This window comes from Amborella trichopoda, chromosome 9, assembly GCF_054954075.1.
Source record: "Amborella trichopoda isolate Santa Cruz 75 chromosome 9, AtrichopodaSantaCruz75HAP2 v2.0, whole genome shotgun sequence".
Lineage (NCBI taxonomy): Eukaryota > Viridiplantae > Streptophyta > Magnoliopsida > Amborellales > Amborellaceae > Amborella > Amborella trichopoda.
In genome coordinates this window covers 49776509-49790317 of record NC_142344.1, presented here as the reverse complement: position 1 = coordinate 49790317, position 13809 = coordinate 49776509, and the positions used below count along the sequence as shown (strand labels likewise).

The 13809-nt window shown below is 39.1% G+C and overlaps 1 protein-coding gene across 13 annotated transcripts in view; it reads left to right on the top strand.

Moving 5' to 3' along the window:
• The window catches only part of LOC18441682 (nucleoporin (DUF3414)), a 91514-nt gene that overhangs the window by 71272 nt on the left and 6433 nt on the right, over nt 1-13809 (top strand). For 9 of the 13 annotated variants that reach the window (XM_088846038.1, XM_020671829.2, XM_020671830.2 and 6 more), the window contains 4 exons: nt 1128-1235; nt 1355-1465; nt 1718-1908; nt 2135-2597. In XM_088846038.1, coding sequence (XP_088702164.1) covers nt 1128-1235; nt 1355-1465; nt 1718-1908; nt 2135-2597 — 873 coding nt within the window. The remainder of the gene's footprint in view (nt 1-1127; nt 1236-1354; nt 1466-1717; nt 1909-2134; nt 2598-13809) is intronic. The other 4 variants (XR_016040223.1, XR_016040222.1, XR_016040221.1 and 1 more) reach the window with 1 other exon arrangement.

Sequence of the window (13809 nt, the reverse complement as noted above, 5' to 3'; positions counted from 1 at the left end):
TAAGAGCCATGAAGTTACTGAGAAATTGATAGAAGATGATGTCAAGAGGAGGTGCATCATTATTTCTAAAGTTGGTAGTTTGCACGGCCTTGAAGGTGCAGGTAACGGAGATCGGAGTGATATTTGAGTATGGCTACATCTTGCCATTGATGCTAGGGTCTGGTGTGTGTGTGTGTGTGTGTGTGTGTGAGAGAGAGAGAGAGAGAGAGAGAGAGAGAGAGAGAGAGAGACGCTAGTTATAGTTCTGTGGAGAAGAGTTCTAGAGAGCGACAGAGGGCATCTCATCGTCCCCAATCAAAAAAAAAGAAAAGAAAGGGGATAGGAGCACAACAAAATGAGATGTGGTTAAACAAAATTAACATAGAACACCTTTCTAATGATTTAGGCTTAATGTACAAGATTAGCTAAAGGTCTCGTCATGTATTATTTTGTGGACACCACCAAAGAACATTTAAGAAATTTAAGTAACTTCTTGCATCATCATTCCAACTTTTTTCTTTATACGGGTGCATCCAGATGCTTCATAACTGTTTGCTTTTATTTTTCAGTTGTCGTTCTGTGATTTTTATTTGGTTGCTCCTACCAATAATGGCATTAGCTACTATTTGCCTTGTATTTATTCTATTCCAAACCTTGATATATACAGTGTGTACTAATATATGTTTTTTAGCTTAAACTTCATTTTTTTTGCTTTTGACTTGATCAATCTTGGAGGTTTTTCGGGATCCTATTGTGGTGTCTGGGATGCAATTATATATTTCTACTCCTTTCCTATTTGTATACCAACCTTGTTATTTAATTTGTTTTAGAACATTTTGTTGGTGGTCACTTGCTGCTGTGTGCTATATTTTTGTTGAAAGAATATGAAATGGTTTACAGCTCATCAAGAGGAAACTCGAACTCAGAAATTGTTCTTACATGCTTGTTTGCCAAATTTGATCATTCTAATTTTTAATTCGATATTCTTGACTCAAAATGAAGGCTTCCAGTTTGTTTTGGAACGGGCCAGCCTTTTAGTTTTCTCCGTTGGTTATCATTTCTAATTCAGGTTCCTTTTTTAAGTGCTAATATTGAATTTACGTGGTATTGAGATTTTTAATGGTGCCTCTATGCGCTTGTTTATGTAGGAGATACAAGTGGCTGCAACAAGAGTGCTTTCTGGACTATGTTTTATTGCACAGAAGGCACATCCATACTCGATTGGGATTTTAAGCTTTGTCAGTGATGATAGAGAGGTTAGCCTCAAATTTGTCACTCAGACCTGGCCCTGATCTGTTCTTGAATGTCTCCACATTAATTGTTCCATTTTGTTTAGTAAGTCATTTATGTTTTGAATCTGAAATGTTTTTTGCAGGTAAATGATTTGAATGCTGCAATATGTTACATTCTTTCCGAGGAAAGGCCTAGAAGTGAGGATTTATTTATTGCTACAATGAACCTGCTTACATCTGCTGCACATTATCAGGTTTGTTGTGTTTAATAATAATGTCGCATTTCAGTTATTCAAAGCCATTTAGGACAAGCGCATCGTTTTACATCATTAAAGTGAAAATAGATTCTGAGCTTGACATGGGTGTGTGAGTTATGGGCCTACATAACAGATTTTGACCACATAATCTCCATTTTTAACATTTGCCGAAATTCATTTCAAACAATGTCTGCAAGTTTTTTAATCGAAATGCAATATCTACAGCTTGAAGTTTAATTTTTGGTGCAGCCTGCTTTTCTTTTTGCTCTGTTTTCCATGGAGAAAATGGTCGAGTTGCTCTCCAAAAGAAGCAATAACATGGATGACAAACATTTGAGTGCTGCCTCGACCTTGTCATCAACTTTGATGGATAGACCAACTGTTGATCTTAAGGTTTTACTCTTGAATTTTGTTCAAAGATCGAATCATCTGCTTGAAAGGTGTGCTTCTATGTTCGATGTTTCTTTCGGTGTGATGGCCCTTGAGGGGCTTATTGTTTATGTCTATAAGTTTCCATAAAGCTAATTGTCTTTTAGAATCCATCCTGTCCATTTCTCCTAAGGAATTTCATGTCCTTTAGCATCCATCTGGCTTAAATGTTTCAGTAACTTTAACTATATGCTATGGGTCTAGAGCCATTGGTTGAATAACGGTTGTGTTTTGCAGCCATCCTCGTATACTTCTAAGCGTGCTCAACTTCCTGAAGACTCTGTGGCTTGCGGGTGATCAATATATGAAGATCTTGGAGCATTTGTGCTCCAAGATGTTTTGGGAACATGTATCTTCTTTCGTCTCCTCAATTACTACCAGAAAACCTTCTTCAGCAAATATGAACTTGAACAGCACCCTAACCCTGGCTTACCAGTACCAATGCCAGTCTACAGTCTTAGAAATAATGGGTAATGATATCTTTTTACAGCAAAAGTTGTTGCATGATAAGTCGCTTGAACATTCCAAGGTATCAGGTGATGCAAAACGGAATGCCGGGAACTATTCTGTGTCAATTGCTGGTGCTCATCCCGGTCCTCAACACATATTGTCAAATTGGTGTGAGGGTTCAATTATGCAGGATCTGATCAAAGAATACACGTTCTCTATATATAACCACGATATTGTTCATCTCGCGAAGGTAAATATTTTTATTTTTATTTATTAATATTAGTAAGTTGTTGTGATGCCATATTTTCTTTATATTTAAAGCTCATCCATATATTGAGTTGGCTACTTGTATTTTCCCTGCATTGCATATAATCTAGGTTTTACAATATTTTGGTTTTGGCCAACCATGCTTAACTAATAGGTTTGCATTTTGTTGAGAAGATAGGTTTTGTTGAACTCAAATACTTGAAATATTGATATTATAATATTGTCGTGGAGCATAAAATATCATTGCAGCAATATTTTTTGCTTTAATGAAAAGAAAATAAAATTTTCAAGAAAGGTTCAATTCTTGAGTCTTGCATTCGTCAAGAAAATTTGACAGTTATTATTACAGCCTTGATTAGACTTATCCTGTTTTCTGTAAGGAAATTATCCACTACAGATGCACGTATGTTTGTGAACTACAAAATGTGTAGATATTGTATGTGGCCTTTGTAATCAATTCATGAAGAAAGAAGGCAGCAAGGGCTGGACATGAGAGAATGGATTGGACATTCAAGAGTGCTTCCTAGTTTGGGTATCCTCATATGCATATAAATGACTCATAATATTAATTATAGACATATGCCCATGACAATAGTAATAAGTACATAAGAGCATGGTTTACAATTTTGCCCTTGTAAACCACGTTTTATCCTTAATATATACCCCTCGAGTTGTACATCAGTAACAATCATGGACAACTTGCTTTTTAGAGGTTTTTGTCTCTGATTGGTCAGTTTTTTTATAAAAATATCTGCCACTTGTTCATTGGTCCAAAGAATTTAGGGAAAATTACAAATGGCCCCCAAGAATAGACTTCCCATGCAACTTACCCCCAGCCAAATTTTTTTCTCACTTTTTACCCCAAAATATACTTTCTTAGCAAATACCCCCCCCCCCCCCAATCCCAACCACAAAAAAAATAAAAGAAAGACTAGACTACCCTCGCTTGACTTTTACCCACGCCTCTCTCTCCTCTTTTCCTTGAGAAAATGCGGTCCGACCGATCCCTTTGGCGGTCCGACACTTCTGTTCCTGGAAAAACATGCGGTCCGGTAGGTCTATATGGTGGTCCGACACATTATGGACCAGCACATGCGGTCTTGCAGATCTATATGGCGGTCTGGCACATGCGGTCCGACAAATATATATGGCGGTCCGGCAGATTCAAAAAGGTGGTCCGGCAGATAATGAAAGTGGTCCAACACCTTTTTTAGTTTAAGGGGGTCCGGCAATTGGTACATTGTGGTCCGGCAGCCTATGTAGCCTCTGGTATTGTGCGTGATCCTACGTGAATATCTGGCCAAAATCAATTTTTTATGTACGAAAAAGGGTATTCTCATAAAAAAAATATGCCTTTTTTTACTTGGGGGATATTTGCTAGGAAAGTATATTTTGGGGTAAAAAGTGAGAAAAAAAGTTTGATTTGGGGTTAGTTGCATAAGTAGTCTATTCTTGGGGGTTATTTGTAATTTTCTCAAAAAAATTTGTAACCATTTCTTTATCTTCCATTTTCTCTCTCACATAGTGTTTATCTATCTGAATATGTTTGGTGTTTCCATGGAGCACTGGAATCACGGGGATGGCCATTGGACTTCAATTATCGCAGTATAGAACGACACTTCATAATTTGAGACTAGGAACCATACCAAGACTTCTTATTTAGGTAATTTCAGAAGTAACAGTTGCTATTGCTCTACACTTAGGCTCTGTGATTCATCTTTCCATTGTCATTTGCTTCCTGCTACACCAGGATGCCAAATTGTTGCCCATAGAGCACTGGATTCATGGAGATGGCCATTGGACTTCAATTATCGCAGTATAGAACATCAATTCATAATTTGAGACTTGGAACCACAAAAAGACTTCTTATTTAGGTAATTTGAGAAGTAACAGTTGCTATTGCCCTACATTTAGGCTCTGTGATTCATCTTTCCATTGTCATTTGCTTCCTACTACACCAGGATGCCAATTTGCCCATAAACACACAATAAGCTGTAATCAATCTTCTTGTACTTGGGTTCCCAGCCCAGTTGGCATCTGAAAAGGAACCTTTAAAGGGTTCATGTCGTTAGGATTATTTTTAAAGTAAAATTTCCCTTGATTTGTTGTGCTGTTTGTGTATCTTAATGTCACCTATTGGCAGCCTCTAAATGTTATTTTCTTGGATTATGCATATACTGGTTCACTTGATTGACTGCATAAAGATATGTCGGATCTTGTGGAGGTGAGATATTGTAAGGAACGAACTATACTACTGTATTTGTAGTTACCCTTTTCAACTAGCCTTGTTTTGAATCGCTCAATGGCCATCTGCCTTATTCTTAATTTTATGAACCCATTTTGACCATCAACATTATTTCCTTTGGGCCTTAGGACTATCAACCACATTCTACATTGTGCATATTGCTGTAGCCATTGAACGCATCAACTTATCCCTTTGACTTTTATCAACATGAACATAATAGTAGCATCCAAAAACTCGTAAACATGCTATAATCTAGGTGTCTTCCATGTGGAATAATGTCTGGAGATTTTCCACTAGTATTCATGGAAGGTAAGTGTAAGAAGCCTCACCGCACATAGATTTGGGACTCCACTAACTTGCATAATGCATAGCGTTCCCTCACTTTTATGTTTATGCTTTCTTTCAGCTACACCATTTTGTTGTGGTGTGTGAGGACAAGAAAGCTCTTGCTCAATTCTGATGTTGGAAAGGGTGACTGTATAGATGTGTACTCCACTCCATCACTACAGAATTGAGTGATGCGGCATTGGAAATACGCCTCAACAAAGGAACAAAACTTGATAAAGACATAAAAAACATCAGATATTTTGTTTTAAAAGTCATATTCAACTGCAATCATCGATGAAAAGAACATAGTATTTAGAATGATATTCAGATTCTATCGGAGAAAAACCCTAAACATCAGAATGTATTAACTCTAAAGAAAAAGTGGGCTATTTTGTTATTAACATTGAGAGGAAGCCCACAATGTTTGCCATTTGACAACTTGAACGGCTCTTTTATTAGTTGAAGTACATGAGATCAAACTAACTCTTTTCAAACTCAAAATAGGATCTTGCCCACAATGATCACGTTGCTGGTGCCATATGAACTCGTCGGCCGTATTGGGATGAAAACTGTGGATTACTGTACGAGAAAGACAAGAGACTCATTTTCTTGACTAGGAACATTCCTGATACGATTTTGTGAAGGTTCCCCAATTATTGTTTCTCTATCTTTATTCCTTCAATGAACATTTTCTTTGTGCGAAGATTCTTCTGGAACACATAATTAGGAGTAAATACTGAGAAGTACTTCTAACCATCAAATTATTGAGCATAGTCTCAAAAAGCGGCCTGCTCAGTTAAATAAAGGGGGAAAAGTGTGGGGGGAAGGGGAGGGGAGGCGGGGGGGGGGGGGTGGGGGTATGTGATTTTTATGTGCTTTTAACCCTGTTTTTTTTACATTTTAGAGTGAAGAAAAAAGAAAAACACACATTTTTCCATTTTTGTTAGATTGATCAGTTAATTCAAAGTTTTAAAAATTGATCCAAATATCATCCTTTTGGTTTGTATTGGATTTTGTAGATTTTTGAAGCTTATCAGGGGGTTTTTAGGAAGCATTTTAGATTGGGAAACATCTTTACCCCTGATAAAACAAATATTTTCATAAGCACCCTAGGTAATACTAAAATGCTAAAAATATAAAGGAATCTTAGAATCTTTAAAAAACTTTAAAATCCTAAGAAATTAAACCTAAATTTTTTTAAAAATACATCCTTAAAATTTAAAAGAAAATTTTAAAAAAGAGGCATCTTGTCTTGCATTAGTCTCTTCTAGTTGAAGAAAACTCATTCTCAAGTTTTGAAATAGGTTAAGATGAATTCTTTGCAATGCCTACGGTCTTTTTCAATCCTTACATTGTAAACATGATCTTGAGACTTGTGCATTAAGACATAACGGTTGAGCATTGAAATTGGATCTTTGTTATCAAATGATATATTTATAACTCTTTTAAGAAACCCTTAAGGAAAGGGTTATTATGTGTCGTCGTAATAAACATCATATATACACTCACTTTAATAATACAAACTAGCCGAAATAGCATCAATTCAGCCATATAATCCGGCTGGAATTTCGAGATGAGCATTGGGTTCGATGGTTGAGCCAAGAACTTCACCTTTTCTCCTCTGAGTCCTTCATCTTTGTCTTCATCAAAGATTGGCTCAATTACGAAATCTTGCTTTTTTGAAGGAATTATGAATTCATTTTGATCATCATAAATGCAATCTCATACGAGATCTTGTTCTTCATCTGAACATTCGTTGAAGATTGGTGTTGAATCCCAATCTACAAACTGCTGATTTTGGAATCAACTTGATTGAAATAAATATTCTCCATGGTCGGCCTCCTTGATATCATAAACATATTGTACTCACAAGCAGCGAGATTACCTCTCCCTTGTTTGTGAGTCAAATTATGCTCGTCAAAATTTGGAATGTCCATCTTTGCATCGAAAGCCCTAGTGTGATGTCCCCCACACCTAGGTATTCTATCACTTTCCTCTTTACTCAACTACTCACACGGAGCATATTGGTGAAAAGGGTTGTACTAGACATCTTCGTGGGCTAAAAGACCACCGTCTTGCTCATGAATGATGCCCGAGTCGTTGTGTAACCTGCTGAACTTGCATCATGGGAACTTCAATTCTCATCTTTGGCATCACGTGGTAGGTCTCCAAGAACTGCTCTTCTACGACCACTGCATAGGTTCACCGAATCACAAACTGATGCAGCCTAGAATATTGCTCTCGAGTATCTAGATAAGAGTGACAAGCTTAAGGTCTATAAGAGGAATTGCAGAAGGGAAAAATAGTCATTGAATCTATCTTTTTTTTTCTTTTATTTATTTCTTGAGTCATTGTATTTACTTCGGGGCATAAGTACTAATTTATAAAGTCTTTTATATATTTTTATTCACTTAAGTCTTTTATAGTAAATGACCATAATTAGATTAGTTGGATGGCCAAGATTAAGTTTTGTTTAGGGTTTTCTTGTATAAGAGATGTACTCAAGCATACTGAAGCATCATGGTATCGACTTTATTCAAAACCCTAAAGCAGTTAGTACTCCTTTTATCTCTGGTTTTTTAATCTTTCTCTAATTTTGGATCATCCCTATCTTCTTCTTTGCTAAACCCTAGCTCTAAGCTACCTGGCATGTGCCATGAACCTGTGGCAGAAAATCAACAAACCCTATTTGAACTCAACAAGTTATAATCTAATTTCAGCAAATCTTGGACTTGACCAAGGAGTTCTCTAGCCTTATTTTTTAAGATACCTGAGCTCTGATACCAATTGATGTAGAAAGAGTTTTGTCGGGAGAAATTTCTAATAATCACTTGATCGGAAAATAAAAGAGGAAGCTAACAAGCCTAGCATCAATGGTCATGTAGGATTCATAAGAATTCAAGGAAATAATGTTTTTAAACAATAATTCAAATCTCTTTTCTAAATTCTCTGCGTGCACCCCAATTTGTAATAAAAAACTTTACTTCGAAGTTAGAACCCAATCAATCCTAATTCTAATTGAATTAGAAGTCCTAAGTAAAACAAAATTCATAATGATAGTTTTATGATAAAACAAATAATTCCATAACCACTCTAACTACTTTTCTAATGAACTACTACAATCCTAGAAATATAAAAAGCACCTTAGAGTCCCTAAAAACTTTAAAATCCTGAAAAAATAACTCTAGAAAATTCCCAAAACATATCCTTACAATTTAAAAAGAAAAGTTTAAAAATAAGCGGCATCTTGCCTTGCATCAGATCCACAATATAAATTGCAAACAAAATGGCCATGACAATATTTATAAATAAATACATAAACGCTTAATTTACAAGTTTGCCCTTGTTTACCACCTTATATCCTTAATAGTCTTATCTGTATATTATCAATTATGAACCACATAGCTACATCATGTCTACATATTTATATTTACATAAATATGCTTCCCTATAAACACACATACATGCGGCCATCCACACACACACACACAGACCCATCTATTCATATGCAGTTGCACTAAGTTTTGTACTGTATCTTCTCCAATTTCAATCACTAAATCTTTATCTGTTGTAAAGTTAACAATTTCAAAATAAAAAAACTTTGTCTGTTATATTTAGACATAATAATATAGCCTGTGTGATCCACTTAGGAGCTTAGACCATTAGCCACATAACTATGTATTGGATAGCAGGCTGAATTATTGGGTGTCTTGTTAGTTGTCTCCACTATGCAAACTCCTCGCAATAATCATGTCAAAAATAAATGCACAATGACCTGCATACTCCGCTACTACACTATGCTGATAGAAATGTTTGCGATAGGAACACAGAGCATTTGGCTTTGAAAATCACCTATAGAAACCAAGTCCAGCAGGTGCAAGGGGCATATTAGGGGACCATCTAGGAAAGATTCTGGTAACATGCTCTTCTCCATTACACATTTGTGAAAATGAAGCTTGGGCACATCCAATGAATATAGGACTTAGGAACCTCGACCTGCATTGGACGGCCATCATAATAGAGGGTGATTCTAGAAATGTAATCACTTGGGCTCAAAAGGAGAGGATTTTCCACAGGTGTCTAAACTCTAAACGATGTTTTTGAAAAGATATGGGATAGCCTAGCAATGATCAGAAACTTATTACCGCAAACATGGAGAGAGTAGTATGAAGATTCCGATGCATTGGCAAAGGAAGGAATAGAAAGGCCATTTTTTATTGTTTTTTTTTTATAATGTTAACGTTTGTATTGCTGAGAAAGGGAAGTACAAGGTTTTGTAACTCCGGGTGAACCCACTAGACGGGACCCCCGGTTAAAAAAGGAAAAAAACCCTTGTACGGTAAAAGGCTTTCCCCCCTATAAAGGATACACAAAAATGAGACAAAGGAAAGGGCTTATAAAAATGCCCCCCTTCTGTAGTACAATGAGAAACTAAAAAAGGACCACAATAATACAAGGGGTTCACTGGTCCAGAGTAAAAAAGAAAGTGGAACCAGTGTGGGCTGCCTCGCCCTGTCTTCTAGCACCCTCCTTCGCCAGCCGGTCCGCAAAGTCATTGGACATCCACCAAGTATGCTGGCATGAGACGTCCATAGCCATGCAGAGTTGTTGAACTTCATCAAACACTTGTATCAAGCACCAAGGAGGAATACAAGTCCTACTAGCCCAAGAGATGACATTCTTGGAGTCACCCTCCACTATCAAGCTTGAGCCTCAAGAGGAGTTGAAATTTTTGAGGGTAATGAGGAGGGCTGAGCCTTCAGCAAAGTTAGAGTCCTTGATGCCGAGGTATTCGGAGAAGGTGAGGAGGATATTGCCTTCAAAGTCTCGGGAAACACCACCAGCCCCTGCTGGGCCGGGGTTCCCCAAGGAGCACCCATCAAAATTAAGTTTGATGCATCCTTGGCTCGGTGGTAACCAGAGACTTGGCCTAGCAGCCCCTTGTGGTTGGTGAAGAAGGATATTTCCCTAATGTGGAAGGAAGAAGGAACCAGGAATACCGGCAAAGAACTTCAAGTTGGATGCCCAAAAGGTCACCAGGGTGATAACCTTTTGAAAAATGGTCGAAATTGAAAGCTTTGTCTCTCGAAATATTCTAGAATTTCTTTCCAACCAAAGTAGTCAAATGGTAGCAGCCAAGGTTGCTTTCCACAGGATTCTACGAGCGTTAGGCCAGCTTGATTCAAGATTGGAGGATAGGAGAGCTGTTACCGAGTATGGGGTAACCCATTGTAAGGCAAAAAATTGTAAAACCTTGCCCCATAGGTCTGATGAGAATGCACAAAGCAGGAGCAAATGGGGATTTGTTTCCTCCTCGCATTCACACAAGACACACCTATTCGGAATGGGCACGCCTCTTCTTTGTAGTTGGTCAACTGTGAGGGCTTTTCTAGAGTAGGCAAGCCAGTTGAAGGCTTGAACTTTTGGTGGAGCAATAGTGGACCAAATTTTAGAAAAGTTCTCGAATGGGGGGGGGGGGGGGGGGGGAAGGAGGAGAGGTTTTTGTATAGTGAAGCCACTGGCCATTGAGAAGTTACCCAAGGGGGTTAAGGTCCAAATGATTTCATCATTTCCTTGTGAAGAGAAAAAGAGATGGTGCAGAGAGTTCAGAAGACACTGGAAATCAGTCGTCTCAACCTCGTTAAGGCTCCTTCTAAAGGAAGGATTCCAAAATCTGTGACCTCCCACGGTGAAAAACTCCTGTGCCACAAAGGACTCTTGGTTTCGAGCAAGAGCGAAGAGAGTTGGGAAGGGCTCACAGAGGGGGCAAGTCCCTAGCCACAGTTTAACTCTCGTCCCTTCTCTCGGGTGGAACCTAATGTTTCTCTTGAAAGAAGACAGGACAGTCAAGAGTGACTTCCATGCCCCTGAGGTATTTTGGGCTTGAACTCTTTTAGAGAGCCAATTTTCAGGCGGGGTCTTGTATTTGTGTTTTAAGACCTGCGCCCAAAGGGCGTTCGGCTGAGTTGCTAAGCGCCACCACCATTTCCCAAGTAACGCTGCATTCTGTATGCGCAATACCTTTATCCCAAGACCTCCCTGCTCTTTTGGTTGGCAAACCTTGTTCCAGGCCAGGTGGTATCACTTCTTGTCTTCCTTCCCAGACTGGAGGAAATTCCTCATGAGTTGGTTTAGGCGATTCGCCACCTGAGCAGGCATTTGGTAAAGGGACATGAGGTAGATTGGGGTGTTTGCTAGGGTGGCTTTTATCAAGATGGTTCTTCCAGCAAAGGAGAGGTATCTACCCTACCACTTGGCTAATCTACGATCGACCTTGTCCAGCACAAGGGACCAAAGCTGCTTTTTGGTTTATCGACACCCAAGGGAAGGCCAGGTAGGCAGTAGGCAGGTTTTGGACTTTACAATCCCAGTCTGAAATGAGATCCCCAATCTGGCCAAGTGTTAACGCTACCCCCAACATGCAGGATTTATCCATGTTAATCTTGAATCCAGTAGCAGATTGGAAACAACTACGGAAAATCTTCATATTTTTTGCTTCACTAGCTGTAGCATCTAGGAAAACTAAAGTGTCATTCGCGTATTGTAGGTGAGTGATTGTGGGCCCTTGTCTGCTAGATTTAAACCCTGTGATAAGGCCATCTTGGTAGACCCGAGCAATGGACTGGCTAAAAACTTCAGCCGCTATATCGAAGAGGAAAGGAGAGAGGGGATCTCCTTGCCTAAGACCCCTTGATGAGGGGAAGTAGCCTACAGGGGCTCCATTAAAGAGGATGGAAAAGTGAGGGTTCGAGTAACAACCCCTCATCCAATTCCTCCATCTCTCCCTAAAACCCATTTTGGCCAAAGTTGCGTCCAAAACTGACCAGTCCACATGGTCGTATGCCTTCTCCCAGTCAATTTTAAAGATGGGGCTTGGTTGTTTTGAGATGTGTCTGGAATGGGCACATTCATGAGCCACAAGAGCCCCATCCAAAATTTGTCTAAGGCAGATTGAGAGTGAGAAATGATAGAAGGCAAAACATGTTGCAGCCTAGACGCTAAGACCTTCGCCAGGATCTTGTAGGAGAAATTGAGGAAACTGATAGGCCAAAAGTCTTTAATTTCCTCAACTCCATTTTTGGGCACCAAGGCTAGGAAAGTGGCATTCATGGCTTTATTTAAGATGCCCCTATGGAAGAATTCCTCAAAGAATTTGATGAAGTCCTGACTGACTACATCCCAATACTCCTTGAAGGGGGCAATCGGGTAGCCATCAGGCCCAGGGTCCTTGTCGCTTGCTAGAGCTTTGACCGCTTTAAGAATCTCAGGTTTAGAAAAAGGTCACTCTAATCAAGCTGCTTGGTCTTCATTGAGAGAAAGGAGATGTTGATTGAGGCATAGGGACAGGAGATTCTTCAATTAAAATTGACAAGGCCATTTTTAATCTACACACACTAGACTTTATAATGGACCATTTTTTTTAGTCATAAAGAAAGGAGATTCTATGACTAAAAATAGGGGTCCATTATAAAGTCTAGTGCATGTAGATTAAAGTCTAGTTTATATAGACTCAATTTTTTAGATGTGTCTTGTTTTATATGAAGCTAACTGTATAATATTAACATAAAAATGTGTGTTGCTTTATGTTAACTATGTGCACAAAAGAGAGAATAAAAAATTCAGGCCTACTAGGAGCCAATGAAAGTAAACTCAGACATAGGAGAAGTGGCCAAGAGACAAGAGACAGTGAGTAGGAGGTGAATCAATTGCCAATAGTCACTGTAAATTGTACAAAATGGCCAAGAGAGGAAAGTGGTGGCCCACTTGGGATTGACTATGTAGAGTTGTTGATCTCTAGGCTTTTGATCATTGCTGCTTTTTGGTCAAACTGGTCTGCGAGAGTGTTGGCTTCACGCTGTACATGCTGAAAGGAGATGTTGATTGAGGCATTTAGTTGGATGGTTTCTATGAATACCTGGTCCAATCTCCCAGAATAGATGGACATCCTGTCTGCCGAATTGATAATATTTGAATCCCCCTCATCACTAGGACTGGGCCCCACCAAGCTAGGAAAAGCTTGAGTCCTTGGAAGAGTACTGAAGCTTTGGCCATTGTTGGGGTGGCCCTGAGAAGGACAAAATCATTTACTCATGTCTGTCTTTGAAGACTCCTCCCACCCGTACTGGGCTAGGGTTCCAAGTAACGAACCATTGTAATTTAGCTTGATGGGAGCTTGGTGTGGGGGGTTGCATTGGGACGATCTAGTGGAGGGATTATGGTAGCCCCCAATTTAACAGAAAAAAGTCTCAGAATGCTGGCAATTTCATTGACAAAATCCGGAAGAGTCTCAGAATTTTCTCTTTGCCTTCAACAATTCTTCTATTACATTCTAGCTAAAGTTTCTATTATAGTGCAAGAGCAGACACTCTCAAAGGCGCAGACGGGTAGTGGTAAATAGTGGTGAGAAGAAAGCAAGGAAGACCTGTGATTTTCAGGAATCCATTTAGTGATGTGGCCACCGGTGGTTTTCTGACATTGAAATTGCCTCCAACGCACAATGGTTTAGGGCATGAGAGGCCACCTAGCCTAGTTCAACCCAGAACTCCTGTCAGAGAGCAGGGCATGTTGGGTAGTGCACTGTAGTGCTCTTCTATTCAACACTATCTACTAACACTGACAACTG